This window comes from Astatotilapia calliptera, chromosome 3 (assembly GCF_964374335.1).
Source record: "Astatotilapia calliptera chromosome 3, fAstCal68.1, whole genome shotgun sequence".
Classification (NCBI taxonomy): domain Eukaryota; kingdom Metazoa; phylum Chordata; class Actinopteri; order Cichliformes; family Cichlidae; genus Astatotilapia; species Astatotilapia calliptera.
This window is the reverse complement of record NC_137424.1, coordinates 78,443,801-78,460,196: the sequence shown is the minus strand read 5'-3', so window position 1 is coordinate 78,460,196 and position 16,396 is coordinate 78,443,801. Positions and strand designations below refer to the sequence as shown.

General features: G+C 43.0%; 3 protein-coding genes across 3 annotated transcripts in view; 2 read left to right on the top strand and 1 right to left on the bottom strand.

Annotated features, from left to right (window-relative positions):
• The window catches only part of LOC145425893 (butyrophilin-like protein 2), a 197,320-nt gene that overhangs the window by 44,393 nt on the left and 136,531 nt on the right, over positions 1–16,396 (top strand). The window lies entirely within an intron of this gene.
• LOC113011643 (C-X-C chemokine receptor type 2-like) lies at positions 2,140–3,313 on the bottom strand. The gene has a single exon (XM_080294454.1). The coding sequence runs from the start codon at positions 3,208–3,210 to the stop codon at positions 2,278–2,280; it is 933 nt and encodes a 310-aa protein (XP_080150580.1). The 5' UTR covers positions 3,211–3,313; the 3' UTR covers positions 2,140–2,277.
• Positions 6,899–16,396, top strand: part of LOC145421780 (butyrophilin-like protein 2) — a gene marked incomplete at its 3' end in the record, with an annotated part of 133,086 nt that continues 123,588 nt past the window's right edge. Inside the window, exon 1 of the mRNA XM_080292564.1 lies at positions 6,899–7,019. Coding sequence (XP_080148690.1) covers positions 6,983–7,019 — 37 coding nt within the window. The remainder of the gene's footprint in view (positions 7,020–16,396) is intronic.

Genomic DNA, 16,396 nt, shown 5'->3' with positions numbered 1-16,396 from the left:
ACAACATAAACAACACAAACTATACAATAATACTTTGACAGATGAATCAGCATCAACAAGCTGTCAGTAATAACACCTCATTGCATTACATCCATAACAGCCAATCTCAACATAATCAACATAACATGATGTTTAATTCCTTTCAACTTTGATCCTTAATCGTTGCTCATGTTTTACTATTTCTGTGTTTACATTAGATGTGAATTTTTATGGACGTCCCCCAAAATTTGGAAGCTGCATTATTTTCTATGTTATATTTCTACTGTGAAGGAAGTTCAACACAGCCCAGCTTCCTTTGAGGTAGTTGGCTCGACAAAACCTAAAACCTCATATAGCGATAACCGAAATCAGGGCAGCTATCAGTTATTATCAGTGTTAAGCCTTGAGTTCTCCTTCAGGCTAGTTAAAAATGGGTGTTTAATGATCTCTATGAGTGCTGGCTACTCCAGCCAGAGACATTACATTAAATTCTATAAAGAACATAAAATTTAATTTATTATTCATTTAATTCATTGTAACTACATAAGACCCAGCAGCAGCAAATAGGCACACCGAAGCCCGGTGATTTGCTGGGGGGGAAAGTAAAATAAAAAATCATGATCACTTTCCTGAATAAAAAGGATTCCATGACATTGCTCTGGAAAATAAACTTTGTGGATCTTGAACATGTGGCTTGTACATGTACATTAAACCCATACTTTTATTGAATATATTGTTTGCATTCATGCTGTACTCGTAAAATGACTCAGAGCAAAGGTGTCTAAATAATTTAAAAGCTTTCTTAGATGCATTTTTTCAGACTACCTTTAAGATTACCATAAAGACCATAAAACCACAAATACAGACGTGACTTTGGGGCCATTTGGTCACGACAGCATGGATGTACTGTTGACTTGGAGCTCATGTACAGACCAGTCAATGCAGAAATATCAGAATTCACAGAAACAGAAACGATACCAGTTCTTTCAATAGACCTACTTCATTTTTATTACACACAAAGACAGAGGTTATACACAAATAAACAGTTGCAAAATCAAAATGGCAAAATATAACAGATCTAAAGACTGATCTGGATTACTCAGAAAGAAAAGAACAAAGAAAATCAAAGACACAACGATGATTTAACGCCCACATTTCATGTCCGCTTCACTTCTCTACTCTAAGCACATACATGGCATATAAACAAAAGCGATGCACTTACTTCCTAGAACTACTTTCTCTACTGACACCATTTTCTACGTCTGGGTACGGTTTTAGATTTAATATGTAATAACTTGCTCTATAACATGTTAATTAAATGAACCTTTAATTAATATACCAAAAACAAAACAGACAAAACACACATCAAAATTATTAATACAACATTTTATCAACGTCACTTTAAAATTGACAGCAAATGCCTGCAGAGCCTGTTACAAGTATTTTCTAACAGTGTGCATTGAATCGGAAAAACAAACAAAACTAAAGTCAATGAAGAATTAAACTCACAAAATTATTTAAGTACACTTTGCTGTGCTCATTATCAGCTCTGCATTTAAGTAAATTGACTTGGTGTGATGATTTATCACACAGTGACCCTTTATGCAGTACCTCTGTTCATCCTCTGCCTGAAAACACATTTAGGGCAGGTGTCAAGTCTTTAAGTTCAAATAATGATCATTTGGGACTCTGCCGGGTTCAACATAGCCAATGGCTAGTAACAAAGTTTATCGGGAAGTTGACTGCGTGTGCGAATGACTTGTTTGTTTCTGAAAATTCTGCATGATAAACACTTAAATTTTTATTTGTATTTGTCTATACAACTTCTTGGTGTTCATTGCCATCTGCTGGATAGTTTGTACAACTACAACTAGTGATGATGACAGTAATAAGCAAGAAGCACTCAGGGAGCCCAAACTTAAGCCAAGGCAGCTCAGTCCCTGGGCAACATTTACTTTTAAGGGGATAGCGTTGTATTTTGTGTATGTCCATTTCGTTGTCTTTCTTCTTTTTACACATACTTTAAAATTTAAAGTATGTGTAAAAATAACAGATTTTGGGGTCAACTTGAAAGAAAGACTGATGTGAAATGTAAACGTGAGGTCAGAGGTCAAGTGTGAAATATTTAGAGACTTTATATAATCATTCCCAATATTTGCTATTTGTCATCAGTACAAACAACGGCAGTAAGAAACATAGTTTAAATAGCATTATTATCACTATGACCTTCAGATCAATCTACTGACATGTTGACCTCCTGAATTTTGAGCGTCACATACTTGCCCGTCTGTCTTTTCTCTAAAAAAGCAGCTTCATCTTCTTCCTGAGCTTTTTTTCTGCAGCGACATAGAGGAATGGGTTGATGCAGCTGTGCAGCAGAGCCAGGCAGTGGGTTGCAACCAAGGCTGTGTTTAACGACCTCCTCGTATCACAGTCATGCTGTACCAAATCAGCCCTCAGCAGTATGTCTATCACCATGGTTATCTGGTATGGTGTCCAGAGGAGCAGAAACACAACCACGATGGTTACGATCACCCGCATGGCTCGGTGCTTCTGGAAACCGTGAGTGAGCAGCAGCCGTGAAACAGTGATGCTGTAGCAGGAGAGCATGACAATCGCAGGGACCAAAAAGCCAAAAACACGAATGAACCCCTGAATCGTGAGCCTCCATGCGGTAGAGATGTCAAAGCGAAAGAAAAGAGTAGGCAGAGCAAGGGCACAACCGAGAACCCACACCACTGTGCAGAGGATCCTGCTGCACATCTTTTGGTGACTCTTCAGTGTCTCCCTGGCGCGCACAATCACAAGGTAACGATCGATGCTAATGCAGGTGAGGAAGATGATGCTGGTGTAGAAGTTCGCATCCATGACGATGTGGAGGAGTTGGCAAAGGAAGTCTCCTAAGAGCCATCCTCGAGTTAGTGCTGCAACACAGAACTGAAGCGTTAAAGCCAGCAGTCCATCTGCTATGGTCAGTTGGAACAGGTACACATCTGATGGAGCCAAAATTTCTTGGCTGGTTCTGATCACCCATCCTACCAGCAGGTTTCCGAATATGGCCAATACAGAGATGACTGTGAAGATGACGCACAGGATCACAACTGCTGTAGGTTCCAAAGGTTCATATCCACATTCTAAGGTATCTGGATCTGGAGAGAATGATTCTCTCGATTCGTTGTAATCATAGGAATAATTGTTCCGAAAGAAATCATCTTCAAAGACAAATGACATGGCTGTGGACAGAAAACAATGATATTTTAACCATAGCAATAAAAGCAACGGTTTAGCCAAAAGTAAATATACAAAAAACAAAAATCAAACAAACTGGAAGTGTATGCACAAAAATAAAGAGATGACAACACCAACTTCGGATTTTATCCTGAAAATGATCAAGACTTGACTTGACAGGCACAAGACATCGCAGCTCCTTTTTCATTTTGATGTTTTCATTTGCTTTGAAGTTTCTGATAGATGCTGATCAAACAATTTTAGGACCATGAACAGCACACACTGTTTTCAATGTGATCGCATGAGCTGTCTAACACCCGTTTTACTGGTGAACCTACACAAATTCAGCTGCATGAGCTTTGACAATACGTGAGACATAGATTGAGCAGTTTAGTACATCTGGCCCCAAGTCTAATTGTTTGTCTAACCCTCAAAAAGACACAAAACCAAGATGCTGATTTTGATGGACCCCAAATTCTAACACACATCAACACTATCATGGCTTAGGTGGGCATTTGGTGATGCCAGGAGGAGTAAAAAGAAGACAGGTGACAAGGCCCTGCTTACCTACTCACCTGTGTGCAGCAGACTATCGAAAATCCAAAAAGGACACAAGAAAAACAGCAAAGAGAACAAAAGCACAATAAACCCTGATTTCTCTGTGACGTCCTTTTTTGTATTATACCAAGTAGAATTCGTGCAGATAGCAACAGCTTTGCAAACACATTTCCTGTTTCTGCCATATGTGTGAATCAGGTAAGACTGAGGAACCAAACGGCGAAACTAAGTTACAAAAATATTGCTAAGTTACAACATACAAAAATCTAAACTGTGAGGAACTCCAAACCAAACTAACTGGGAGGACACACAGCTGGAGAGAGAGATCATAACAACATCTTTGTCACAAATTTGTGGGGTTAAAGTGGATGAAGGTCATAGTAGACTACAGGAGGTCCAGTAGGATCTGACTTGATTCGTATTGCTGCTAACCCCACTCACTGGGGTTCATACTGCTGCCATCTAGGAAATGGTAAAGTATTTCTTTTATTTATGACATTTATTTATTATGTTTCTATAAGTAAATCAACATGAGGCCATTGCTCACACGACATAAACCCTGCATGTGAACAAATTCATAATATGAGTCTGAGCAAAGACGTGCTGTCCACACATCACACTGTGGATGAGGCTTTATTTATGGTGTGAACACCACACCCTAACAATGTATGTGCTGCAGAAAAAGTCACAAAGGTGTGAACTGCAATTGTGAGAAGTCCCGTTTATTTACAAGTGAATGTTACGCATCAAACGTGTCACAGTGGCACAAACACTGCTGCTGACAGTAGGCCTGCTGTGACTCTGCTGTGTCAGACTGAGGGTCCACACTCTGGTGGGTTTCACACACATCTCCCTGCAAGCTTCACACAGTCTCAGCTGATTAGCATCTTTGTGCTGCAGATTGAAGGTGATCCTTCTATAATAACTTGTTTGCAGCGATGCTGAAACTGGGAGCTTTAACATTAGCAGCAGCTCGCTCTCTGACCTTTCACCTCTAAGCCTCTAAACAGAAGCTGTGCTAGCACAAACACGAGGCAGAGGGAGGCTGTGAGACTGTAGCTGGATCGTGTTACACTTTATCCTGTTTATCACGTATTTGAACATCTCACACTGTGAACCTTCAGCTGATAGCACAGTTTGTGTGACGGTCACGGCTCCTTGCTGTCAAGCACACTGCTGCACAAACACGTGGTCAGTGCTAATCACTGTTTTCTGGTGCCTTGTTTTTCAGGCTGTCGCCATACTAAAGAAGACGTCCTGATCACTGGGGGTAAATCTGATAACTGACTTTCATGGCTGACTGAGAAACACGGCTCCCATCACCCCTCTGTCTGCATCTGTCTCAGCAGAAACACCATTTAACCCCAAACCATGGATTTAAATTTAGCAAACCAGCTTCAGAAGGAGGATCTTCTTTTATTTGTGGTCTTTGTCCTGGTTTCAGACTTCAGTGATCTCTGGATGCTGTGATCTGATTTGGATTTATGTCACACATGAAGCCATGAGAGCTTCTTCTCTGAGAAATCTAAATCAGTAAATCATTTTGAACAATGGAACTTGGCTGTGCAGGTTTTCAGGTCTAAGATATCACGTCTAAGTTTAAGAACAGAAGGTTTCACTTTGAATTAAGGACAGTATGCAGTTGATGTTTTATATCTAAAGGTCTCTGAGTGAACGGATGCAGAGTTCAGGTTTATACTCACACACAGCTGATTCATGTTTCTGTCTCTGTGTCCTCACTTTCCCAGCATGCCTCGGCTCTGGAGGTGTATGAGGGGGTGGAGTCTGTCCTGCTGACCTGTCAGGACTCTTCTGTATCTGCACGTCTCACTTTGGTGTGGAGCCACCTTGAGCTCAGTCCTCCAATCGTCCACGAGTGTAACCTGGCAGGAGATGAACTGAGAGACCAAAACCAGCGTTACAGGAGAAGAACATCCATGAAGACGGACTCTCTGAAGACCGGAGACTTCAGCCTCACTCCGAGGAACCCCATCATCTCTGACAGCGGCACCTACACCTGCACCATTACTGCATTTGGAAATGAACAAAGACTCAGAAATACAACTCCAGGTCAAAGGTCAGCAGCACACTCCCGTACTTAGTTAGAATTCACAGATCTGGAGCTTCTGAAAAGGCCAACAGCAGATAAATTGACTCTTTACAGGAACATCACAGGGATTTCTGTTTGAGAGGAGAGGACTTGTTAGAGGTGGCTGAGGGAATGATATCTGTAACTGTCTGAGGTGGTTTGGAGTCTTGGATTGATGCATATTTGGTTGGTTTTCTTTAACAGGCTGCAGGAAGCAGCCAGGATAGGAGTAGCCAGACAGAGTGGAGAGAAGAGCTGTGGAGAGTGGGCAGACAGGTGAGTCACAGGTAGGCTTTCTCTCTTCAGCAGAAGCTCAAACCAGCTCAAAGACTCAGGTGAGCAGGATTTGCAGGACTCACCATGAGTTCTGCCACATGAACGTATTTCCAGCTGTCAGAACACAAAAGAAAACAGGTGAGGAAATTCCTGAGGAACGAGCAGAGAGGAAAACACTGGATGGCAATTACCACCACTGACAGGGCAACAGTCTGTTAGAGAGTGGAGGTGCCTGTTAGTCTTTAAATTCTACTGAGTGAATGAGCTGATGACAAAAAGCAGCATTAGCAGCAGTCTCTGACCAAAGAAGAAAAGAAGGAACACAAACTCCGATCTGCCAGGACCACCACATGTTTTTTCTATTCTGAAAACGTGGTGCAAAATAGCCCATCAGTGTTTTTTCAAATACTCCAGCTTAAATTGCAAAACTGCACTAATATTTTATTAAACACAGTCTACTCTGTGTTATCAGCGAGGACACTGATGATGATTTAAGTGTGTCCCACACTTATAGAGATAACAGTTTCTTATCCCAAACATAGAGACATGCTGACGCTTTAAGTTATTAAACTTACACATTATAATCATGGCAACACTTTTTTAAGGTTCTTTATTCAAATGACATTTAATACATGTCAGTCTGCTGATGAGCCTTGTGTCAGCACTGAGGTGGAAGTTGTGGGCTGTAAAGAGGATTTGTCACAGTGGACAGTTTCATGTCACATGGCTGACTTCCTCTTAAAAACAAAAGTGAACTTTTCTTTGTGTGCTTACAGCTGAAGAGTGTTTGTTTCTGTGTTCAGTCAGAAGCAGATTTAAAGGACTTTATGTTTTGGAGTTTTTTACAGGAGGATGAAGATGTTTTGGATGATCCTGCTCCTCATCAATGGTAAGAAACCGAATGCAAATTAATCTGTACTCACACCACAGTTTTAAGGCACATAATCCCACTGAGTGGTGTGTGTGTGTGTGTGTGTGTGTGTGTGTGTGTGTGTGTGTGTGTGTGTGTGATGATTTAAATTAATGCATTGTACAAAATACAAATGTAATGATTTGTGCCCTGTGAGAGTCGAGAGATGCTTCTGTTCAAGACAGAAGTAACAGTAAGAGCTACTTTACATTTACAGAGTAAAGCTTCATGTTTTGTGCCTTAGTTTAGGTCACATGTGCACCTTGTTGTATTTGACTTTGACTGCACTTGAGATTAATTAAATATTATTGCTTTTAAGTTTTCTTTAAAACTCGTAAACACGTAAATACAACGACGGGTTTAGTTGGGTTTTTGGACAGATATTGTTTTAATTCAACTTTAAAATATGGCAATTTCTAAAATAGAAACCAAGTTATTCTGAAAGACCTGTTTCTTTTGCTTTATTATTTCATTAAAGTAAAGCTGCCGATTCATCATCCAGTCTATGTTCCTCACAGCCTTGAGCTCTGGACAGTGACTAAAAGAAAGAGCTTGCTGATACATGTTGCACACTTGGACAAATGACACTTCCAGGCGTGCATGAGTTCAGAATCGTTCTCTTTACTTGCTCATTTTCAACTGCAAAGTAGAATGCAAATACTTCTTCTATTCTCCTCCCCAGACAGCTCACTTCACCGTCCTCTAGGGCATCCTCCTTCTCTGCACTTGACTCCACTTCACCTTTCTCACCCTGGTCTAGGCACTCGCTGCTGACATCACTAATTGACAGTTCTCTGTTAGCTTCTTCTGACTGGAAGTCCTCTGCCTCTGTCCTTAGCTGGCTTCTGACCTGGGTGGGTGATTCTGCAGATTGTGTGGTGATAATTCACCCTCATCCTATGACTGCTATGGTGGTCACTCCCCTGCTGCTTTTCTTGGGTCTTTCCTTACCTTTGTTGTTTGACATCCTCCTCCCCACTCTTGTTTTTCTCCAGCTTCTCCTCCTGAACGGCCAGAAAGTCACTGGGCAATAAGAGGTTCCTGTACAGAACTCTCACTTTCCCTGGTCCTCTTTCTGGCTGTACTGCATAGACAGGGCTATCCTTGTGCTTTCTTTCTAAGACAACATGTACTCGCTGCTCCCAGTAAGACCTGTGCTTCTTGGGTTCACCCTGGTCTCTGAAGTTCCGTACTAACACTCGACATCCCGGTTGCAGTTCTACTCCATGAGCATTCCGAGCATACTGCCTTTTTGCTCTGTTCCTCTCTTTCTGAGCTGTTTCTGATGCCAATCTGTATGCTTCTTGCATCCCACTTCTCCACTAAAGGTCATAATCACTGTGCAAAGTACTCTGGTCACCTGGAGCCAGGCGAAACATGATGTCCACTGGTAGGTGGGGGTTTCTGTGATAGAGAAGATAATACGGGGCATATCCTGTTGCTTCCCTGTGTGTACAGTTATATGCATGCACCTTTGCTTAAGGAGTTTTTCCAGTCCACTTTGGCTTCCTCTGCCAGGCTCCTTAACATCCGACATCAAGTGTCCAATTAAACCTCTCCACCTGACCATTTCCCACTGCATGGTAAGGTGTTGTGTGTGAACCTTGGATGCCACAGTACCTTTCCATTGTGGCAAACAGCTGGTTCTCAAACTTCTTTCCCTGATCATGATGTAACTGGGCAGGGAATCCAATTTTGAGCACAAAATCTCCAAAGATCTTTTCTGTTGTTGTTCTTGCCGACTTGATGGTGCATGCGTATGCCTGTGCAAACCGGGTGAAATGATCCATACGACTAGAATGTACTCATATCCTCCTTTACAACTCTCCAGATGCCAAAAGTCTATTGAGACCATCTCAAAAGGGTACGTGGTGACAATGTTGACCAACGGTGCTCTGGTTGGTTTGCCTGGACGTTTCCATTTCAAGCAACTTGGTCGCATGTTCGTTGCATTTATGGCCAATAGAAACGATCACGGATCACGCTGAGTGTCTGCTCCACTTAGTGATGTCCCATTTCCTCATGGAGCTCCTTATAAACATGCTGATGTAATTTTGTGGGTAACACTAGCTGAGCTCGAGCAGCTGATGATAGGTTTGTAGCTTGAACCCATCCGCTGGAACGTTGAAGACAATATAATTACACTGCAAAGCAAGACACAAGTAGGCAAAGTTCTTCATGTTACTCGTGCACGGGAGAGACCAGACAAAGCGCCGTTCCTTCGCTTAACCCTAGTTGCTCTCGTCCGTTCTCCCATACCACTGCCCTTTTATTGAGGTTACATGAATATGCATAGGTTCATTAACATATGACGTCTACATACAAACAAAGAGTACCTTGCCTGTGTGTGTTTGTGCGTATGTGGTGGGTGCGTGTGTGTGTGGTGGATGTGTGTGTGTGGTGGATGTGTGTGTGTGTGGTACTGCTGATCAAAGGGTCATAAAAGCACACAAGCAAACATCCTTGGTCAGGAAGAGGGTAGACTAGACACCCCCCCCCCCCCCCCCCCCCCCCCCGGTGAGGAAGTCCAGTAGTTCATTTATAAACAAAAAGCACTTAGACTAGAACAGACGTAGCTACGTTAATCCTACCATAAAACAATTAAGACAAGGTACGAACTTTCCCATGCTCCCAGGATGTAGGTGTGCATTCTAGTGTGGAATACACACCAAGCCTCTGTAGCCTGTTAAAGATCACACAACTTATCACTACACAATTGATTATACACCTCTAAGCATCTATGGTTAAATATTTCTAAGCATAAATGACAATCAACAATACAAACTCTAACAGCTGATTTCCTGTACAGGATGTCGTCTTTGTCAAGGTACAGCTTACTCTTTTCCCGGCTTAGGACTGAACTGTCATCACCCCTGTCTCTTCCTGTCCGAGGAGGCCATTGTCCTGTCATAACATATTCTCACACCCTGCCAGTGACTGGATCATCTTGCTGTGCTTTCTTTACGGTGCGTTCACACAAAAAGCACCAGATGCCCCTAGCTGGTCGCGTGCACATTCGCACCTTGAAGCGCATCCAAAGCGAACTCTTCGCACTTCAAAATATGCAATTTTCATGTGTGTGAAGCGGAAATGTGGGAGGAAGTAGTGCCAGTCAGTAAGTTTGCAAGATGGCAGCTGTCGAGAGTCTCCCTTCTCTTTTTACTGTGGAGAGCAGAGCAGCGGCGTAAAGGATGTCCTCACCGTACCTGTCCATCAGGTCCTCCACAAGTGTGAGCAGTTTGGTGAGTTTCACCACTTGCTCCAGGAGCTGGGTCTGGATGCCGCCCCTTTTCATCTGTACCATCGTCTTTCCCCCGGCCAGTTTGAGGACCTGCTGTCCCGCGTTGGTCCCAGCATCGCCCGCCTAGACACCAATTACAGGCGCTCAATCCCACCTGCAGAGCGCCTGTCCGTCTGCCTGCGGTTAGTAAAAGTGTTTAATACGGTAGTCCTTTATTGATACCTGTGCTAATATATGCTAAACTATCCATTTATACACTGATAACATGGTTGTGGTATGCTATCAGTGAATGCTGTCGGTGTTTACTGATAGCAAACTGTGGTATGGAGACGACTGTTTATATAATTTCGAGTGATACTCAAATGGTCTTATCAAGTCTTGATTTAATTCGATTTATGCTGTTATCAGTGTTTGCAATGACAGCATGTGGTGTCATATCAGTGTATGCTCTCGGTGTTTGCTGATATCAAACTGGTATGAGGACCACTGTGGGTAATCTTTGTAGTGATACTCAGAAGGTCTATCTTATAAAGTTCTTTTTTTAAATGTAGACCTGGTTTCTTTCTTTCTTTGCTGATAGTGGAAACTATCGTCGCATTTGATCTCCACTATCAGCAAAATGACGTCATTTCAAAAAGAATTACCTCGCTGAATCCTTCTTAGGCAGGGACTCTCATTTTCTAATTGTCCCAAATAAGTGGCTTTCTCCAGAGCCCATTTTAACGTGGAGAAACTCACTTGCAACAATTTTCTCGACGACGTGTAGCGCTTTTAATTCCTGACGTGCAGATCTGCTTAAAGAAAAGAAAAATGAGAGCATGAGGGTGGGAATGGATGTTTGTATCTGTGTGTGCCTGTATGTCTGTGTCTATATGTCAGGTTGGGTGTCAGGCGCCACCTCTCTGGGGACATCTCAGGCCCTCCAAGGTTTGGAGGCCTATCTACCCCCACCGCCACTTCCCCTGCCAGTGGCGGACTCCCTCAGACATCGGTGCGTTGGTGGTTCTTTGTGTCTGGGGATGGGCGTCCAGGTACACACCGGCTCACTCCTTGGCGACCGCTTATCGGGGCCTGGATCCTGGGGCTCGCTCGGGCCACTTCGGATGTGGGGTGCCCCCGGCCTCTCGGCCTGGGGCTCGGTCACTCAGGCGCAGCTGGCTGCCGGCGGAGCTCACGGGCGCGTCACTGCAACTCCCCCTGGCTTCTGCTCCGCGGCTGCTGAATGAGCCCTCATCTGGGACTCTCCTCAGCTCTTTCTGGGACAGTGGCGCAGCTGCCCCTCTGTTGGTCTTCCTTGGTCTCTTGTGTTCTGGGGGCCTCTGGATGTCTGGAGTTTTGATCTCCTCCATACCTGCTTCATGCCCTGGAGGACGGGGCTGTGGCCCCCCCACACCCTCTAGCAGATCATTACATGAAGGAACCTTTTAAAAAAACAAGCGCGTCCATGCTCACAGGTGTACACACGGGTGATCACACCCACAAACTACACCCTTTTTGGCTCCTACCTCAAAGCACACTGTGTTCTGTTGATCTTATGTGCTGCACAATAATGTTTAATGTTTAGTATTTACTGTCATATTCCCATATATCATTGTGATGTTGTTTATTCTATTACTCTTGTTCTCTTCTGCTTGTTTTCTTTTTTCTTTCTCAACAGGTGATCCAGGTGATCGATAGATGCATTTTCTTTTTCTTTTTTTTTTTTTGCCCATTCTGTTGATTTTTGTTTTTTGCCCTTCTCCCCCGTCCCTCTTCTCAGCTGTTTCTCTTTCTTTCTCCCCTTCTTTCCTCCAGTCAAGTCTGTCCCGTATTCAGCAAGTGAAAATAAAATAAACAATAAAAGGTCAATCAAATGGACCATTACGGCAAGGCTGGGATGGTCAATTTGGTAAAGTAAATCCGTTGGGCATCTTTCTTTGCCTTTAGACAATAATTCTGATGCAAAAGAGCCAAACGGGACAGGCAAAGAAAAAAAAAGAATAAAGAAAAGAAATTCACAAACAAAAATCAGTGCACTGTTCAAAAAAATAAAAATAAAATGAAAAATAACAAATAAAACTGAAAAACAAAAGTAAATAAAAAATACAGAAGCCCCGTCTTAAGACTTGTCACAGAATATTCTTTCTCTTATAGGTGAGAAAACACCAAATCTAAAACTTGGTGCCATGGTAAAACCTTCCCCATACTTCAGAAACAAAAACAAAACGAAACGAAAACAAAAAATCTGCTAGTTTCACTCATTTAGTTTCACTCATTTAAACTCTGGCTGCAGGATTCTGTTCACCCCTGCTATCATGTTCCCCAAAATAATACTAATTCAGTCATTTATGTATCAGTTCTCAACCCACTCAATAAACCAGACAGGATGATGGTAACAGTATTACCTACTTAAAATTGTGTTTGATCTTCATTACGTGTGTGTGTGTGTGTGTGTGTTAGTCGGGTTAATACATTTTCTGTTTTTATGTATCCTTTCATGTACCTTCCCCCCTTTTTTCTGAAACAAAACTCCGTTCACTCCAAATTTTGTTTCAGAAACATCTAAATGAAAAACTCTGTCATAGTCAGGCACAGCTAAACCCCAAATGCTTGCAGGTTACCATCGGCAACCACACTGTGTGTTGTTAAACCCTTCTACAAATGCCCTCTTTTAATGCATGCCACTTTATGTATGATTTTGTGTTATCTCTGGTGCATATTATCTGCATGTGTGGTGTCACCTTTCCATTTTTCTAACAGTACACTTGCATACCTCAGTGCTTGTCTTCCTCCCCCTTTTGTGCTGGTCTGGACACTGTGTCAATCCTCCACTTCCAGGCAGTCGCTTGTCTCCGCAGATTCCTTAACCCAATTTGATTCCCCACACTAAAACAGCAGCCTCTGTCCTCTTCTGCTCCTTTTCTTCTCTCCCACTTTTCAGTCCAATGGCAGTCAGTTCTCTTCAGCTTTGTCCCGTGACTCTCTTTGTCCCACTGTCTCTTTCATTGCCATCTCACTCCAAACATGGCAAATGTCAAACTCAGACAGTCTTCTCAAAAGTCCTTCACACACAGTGAGGTTGCAGCTGGCTGGAAACGCATCTCCATCCATCCAATCTAGATGGTGGTTCTTCTCTTTCTGATGCTGTTTGCCCACAGCGCTGCTGGACCTCTCTGCTCAGAACTCTGGTATTGTCTCTTGGACTCCTGTCCACTGTTGATGTTCATGCTCGTGCTTCTGAAACTGCACTCGGTGTCTTCAGGGAGAGATTAGCTTCCTTGGAGCTTGCTTGTTCAGGATGAGGACGGGAAGCTGCAAAACAATTCAGCCAAAAATTCTGGCTGGGTGTTTCTATTTTTTCTAATGATTTTAACCTATAATTTTCTTCCGACTGCTGCCCGTGGAGAATTGATCCAGGTCCGTTCCCCACCTGTAATCGACAGACTGAGAGAATTTCATTATTCACTGTGACTGCATATGTTTTCATCACCCCTTAAGCAACACATCTCTGCTTATTTTGTTGTGAACTCTACTGACTTTAAGCCCCGAAAATAAAATTTTTATTTGGTCTTAACCGCAAACACAAAAATCTTCTTGATGTTGTAGTTAATTATTTTCATCCACCACACTCCAAATTATGTTTTTGTTTTGTGTCCAGCAGGGGAAGAAGGTGACCTGCTTCCCCCAGTTGGGGACAATTTCCCACTCACACTTCCACACTTCTTATTTTCTTTGTTTTCATCATTTTCTTTCTCTTTTTTTTTACCCCATTGTTTTACACCCACACATTAACCTGTTAACTCACTCCTTCAACCTCATTTTCCTTTCACCCCAACAGCTCTCATAGAGTCAGCAATCAAATTCTCCATTCATCCTTGAATACTTGGTCACCTTTAAATGTCACTATTAATTTTTATCTATTTATTTATCATTACTTTAACGCTAATGCACTTTTTAATTTGCTTTATTTACTTTAGTTCATTTTCTCCTCTTTGATCACTACGATTTCTTAACTCTTATTATTTCACAGAAAATCAACTAATCTACTTTGTCTCCCTCTTTGTCATCAAGGAATTCACACACACTCACAGGCTGGTCACTCGCCCCCACCTTTCTCTCTCTCTCTCTCTCTCTCTCTCTCACACACACACACACACACACACATTTTACTCCTCCTTTGTTCCACCTGTGAACCCGCCCCTCGAGGCTGGCTCACACACACCTCATGCTTCTCGCAGTCCCATACAAACTTTCTGCGAGACACTTCTGCTGATTCAGGACAACGCACTAATCAGCACACAGAGCGGGTCCTGTCCGCTCTTATACACCTCAACCTAACTAGGACAATTAGGCTTACGATCTTCAGATCGTGCCACATTTGCCTCACGAATTATTCAAACTGCGCCATGGACTGGATACCGCAGTTTCTCTTCCCCATAAAAATAAAACCAAATTAAACCCCCCAATTGACTTCACAGTTTGCAACAATTCGTGACACGGCCTCCTGCCGCAATTTCTGCACACCACAAACACACATTTCAGACACAAATTATTTTTGTTACTTTAATTGACTCCCATACTTCAGACGAGACGCCGACTCTAACGGCGACCTCAGCCGGCGATGAGGCCTTAAACCCTGCTTTCTAACTAATAGTAACACACGTTTCCCGGGTTTCTGCACCAATACTGTTGCGAAATCAGTTTTACCCCTGTTCTTTTATTCGTCGAGGCATCCACAGACGGCGCCGGAACTCAGTAGTTATTTCACAAAACCTTTATTCATCTTTATTTAAGCATGCACTTCTAGAAAGGAAGACGAGGCCGATGTCCCTCTGCAAAATCTTCACCCCTTTGTTAGTTACAGCCAGCTTTATAGAGGCGTCCCCATCATAAAACCCCCCACAGTGTGCTGAAAACTCTGTGTCTGTGTTTATGTGCACGAGCACGTGAATGCCTGTGTGTGCGCGTACCCGTATGCATATAGAATAGAATAGAATAGAATAGAAAAGCCTTTATTGTCATTGTACAGAGTACAACGAAATTGGAGTGCCACTCCCTTGGTACAAGTTTCAATAATAAATATAAATGTAAAATATAAAAAGTACAAAAAAACAATCGTAAGTACTCAAACAATAGTATATACAATATATACAGGATAGCAGCATTAATATAATGACAGTATGAATAGCAGCATAATATAATGACAGTGATGGTATGGAATAGGTTCAATTGTTTTTGTGCTTATTTACTACGGTGATAGCTCTGGGAAAGAAGCTATCCCTGAATCTGTTTGTCCTGGTTTTATGTGACCTGTACCGTCGGCCTGACGGTAATAGTTCAAACAGTTGGTTGCTGGGGTGAGAGTGGTCCTTGATGATATTGCCAGCTCTGCTGAGGTACCGAGAGTTTGCAGTGACCTCCAGGCTGGGCAGAGAGCAGCCAGTGATCTTCTGGGCTGTGTTGATGACCCTCTGCAGTACTTTCCTGTCCGCAGCTGAGCACCCTGCATACCATGTTGTTATGCTGTACGTTAGGATGCTCTCTATGGTGGTTCTGTAAAATGTCACCAGCAGCCTCTCCTGCAGGTTGTTCCTCCTGAGCACTTTCAGAAAGTGGAGACACTGCTGGGCCTTTTTTACCACCGCTGTAGTATTTGCAGTCCAGGAGAGGTCATCAGAGATGTGCACGCCCAGAAACCTCATGGAGTGTACCCTCTCCACACAGTTCCCGTGAATGTAAAGTGGGGCCGAGTCTGCTCTGCCCTTCCTGAAGTCCAAGATAAGTTCTTTAGTTTTCGTGGTGTTCAGTTGGAGGTTGTTAACTGAACACCACTCAGTCAGTCTGTTGACCTCATCTCTGTAGTCCGACTCATCCCCCCTTGAGATGAGTCCAACCACTGTGGTGTCATCCGCGAACTTTATGATGGTGTTTGAGAGATGGGTAGGGGAGCAGTCGGATGTGTAGAGCGTAAACAGGAGGGGACTCAAAACACATCCTTGTGGAGACCCGGTGCTGAGTGTGATGGTGCTGGACAGGTGGGGGCCAAGTCTGACAGACTGTGGTCTATCTGTCAGGAAGTCCTTGATCCAGAGGCAGATGGGAGTGGAGAGTCCCAGGTGAGACAGTTTCTGGACCA

Excerpts from the sequence above, each read along its gene's own strand:
- LOC113011643 (XM_080294454.1), bottom strand. The coding sequence starts at position 3,210 with ATGTCATTTGTCTTTGAAGATGATTTCTTTCGGAACAATTATTCCTAT.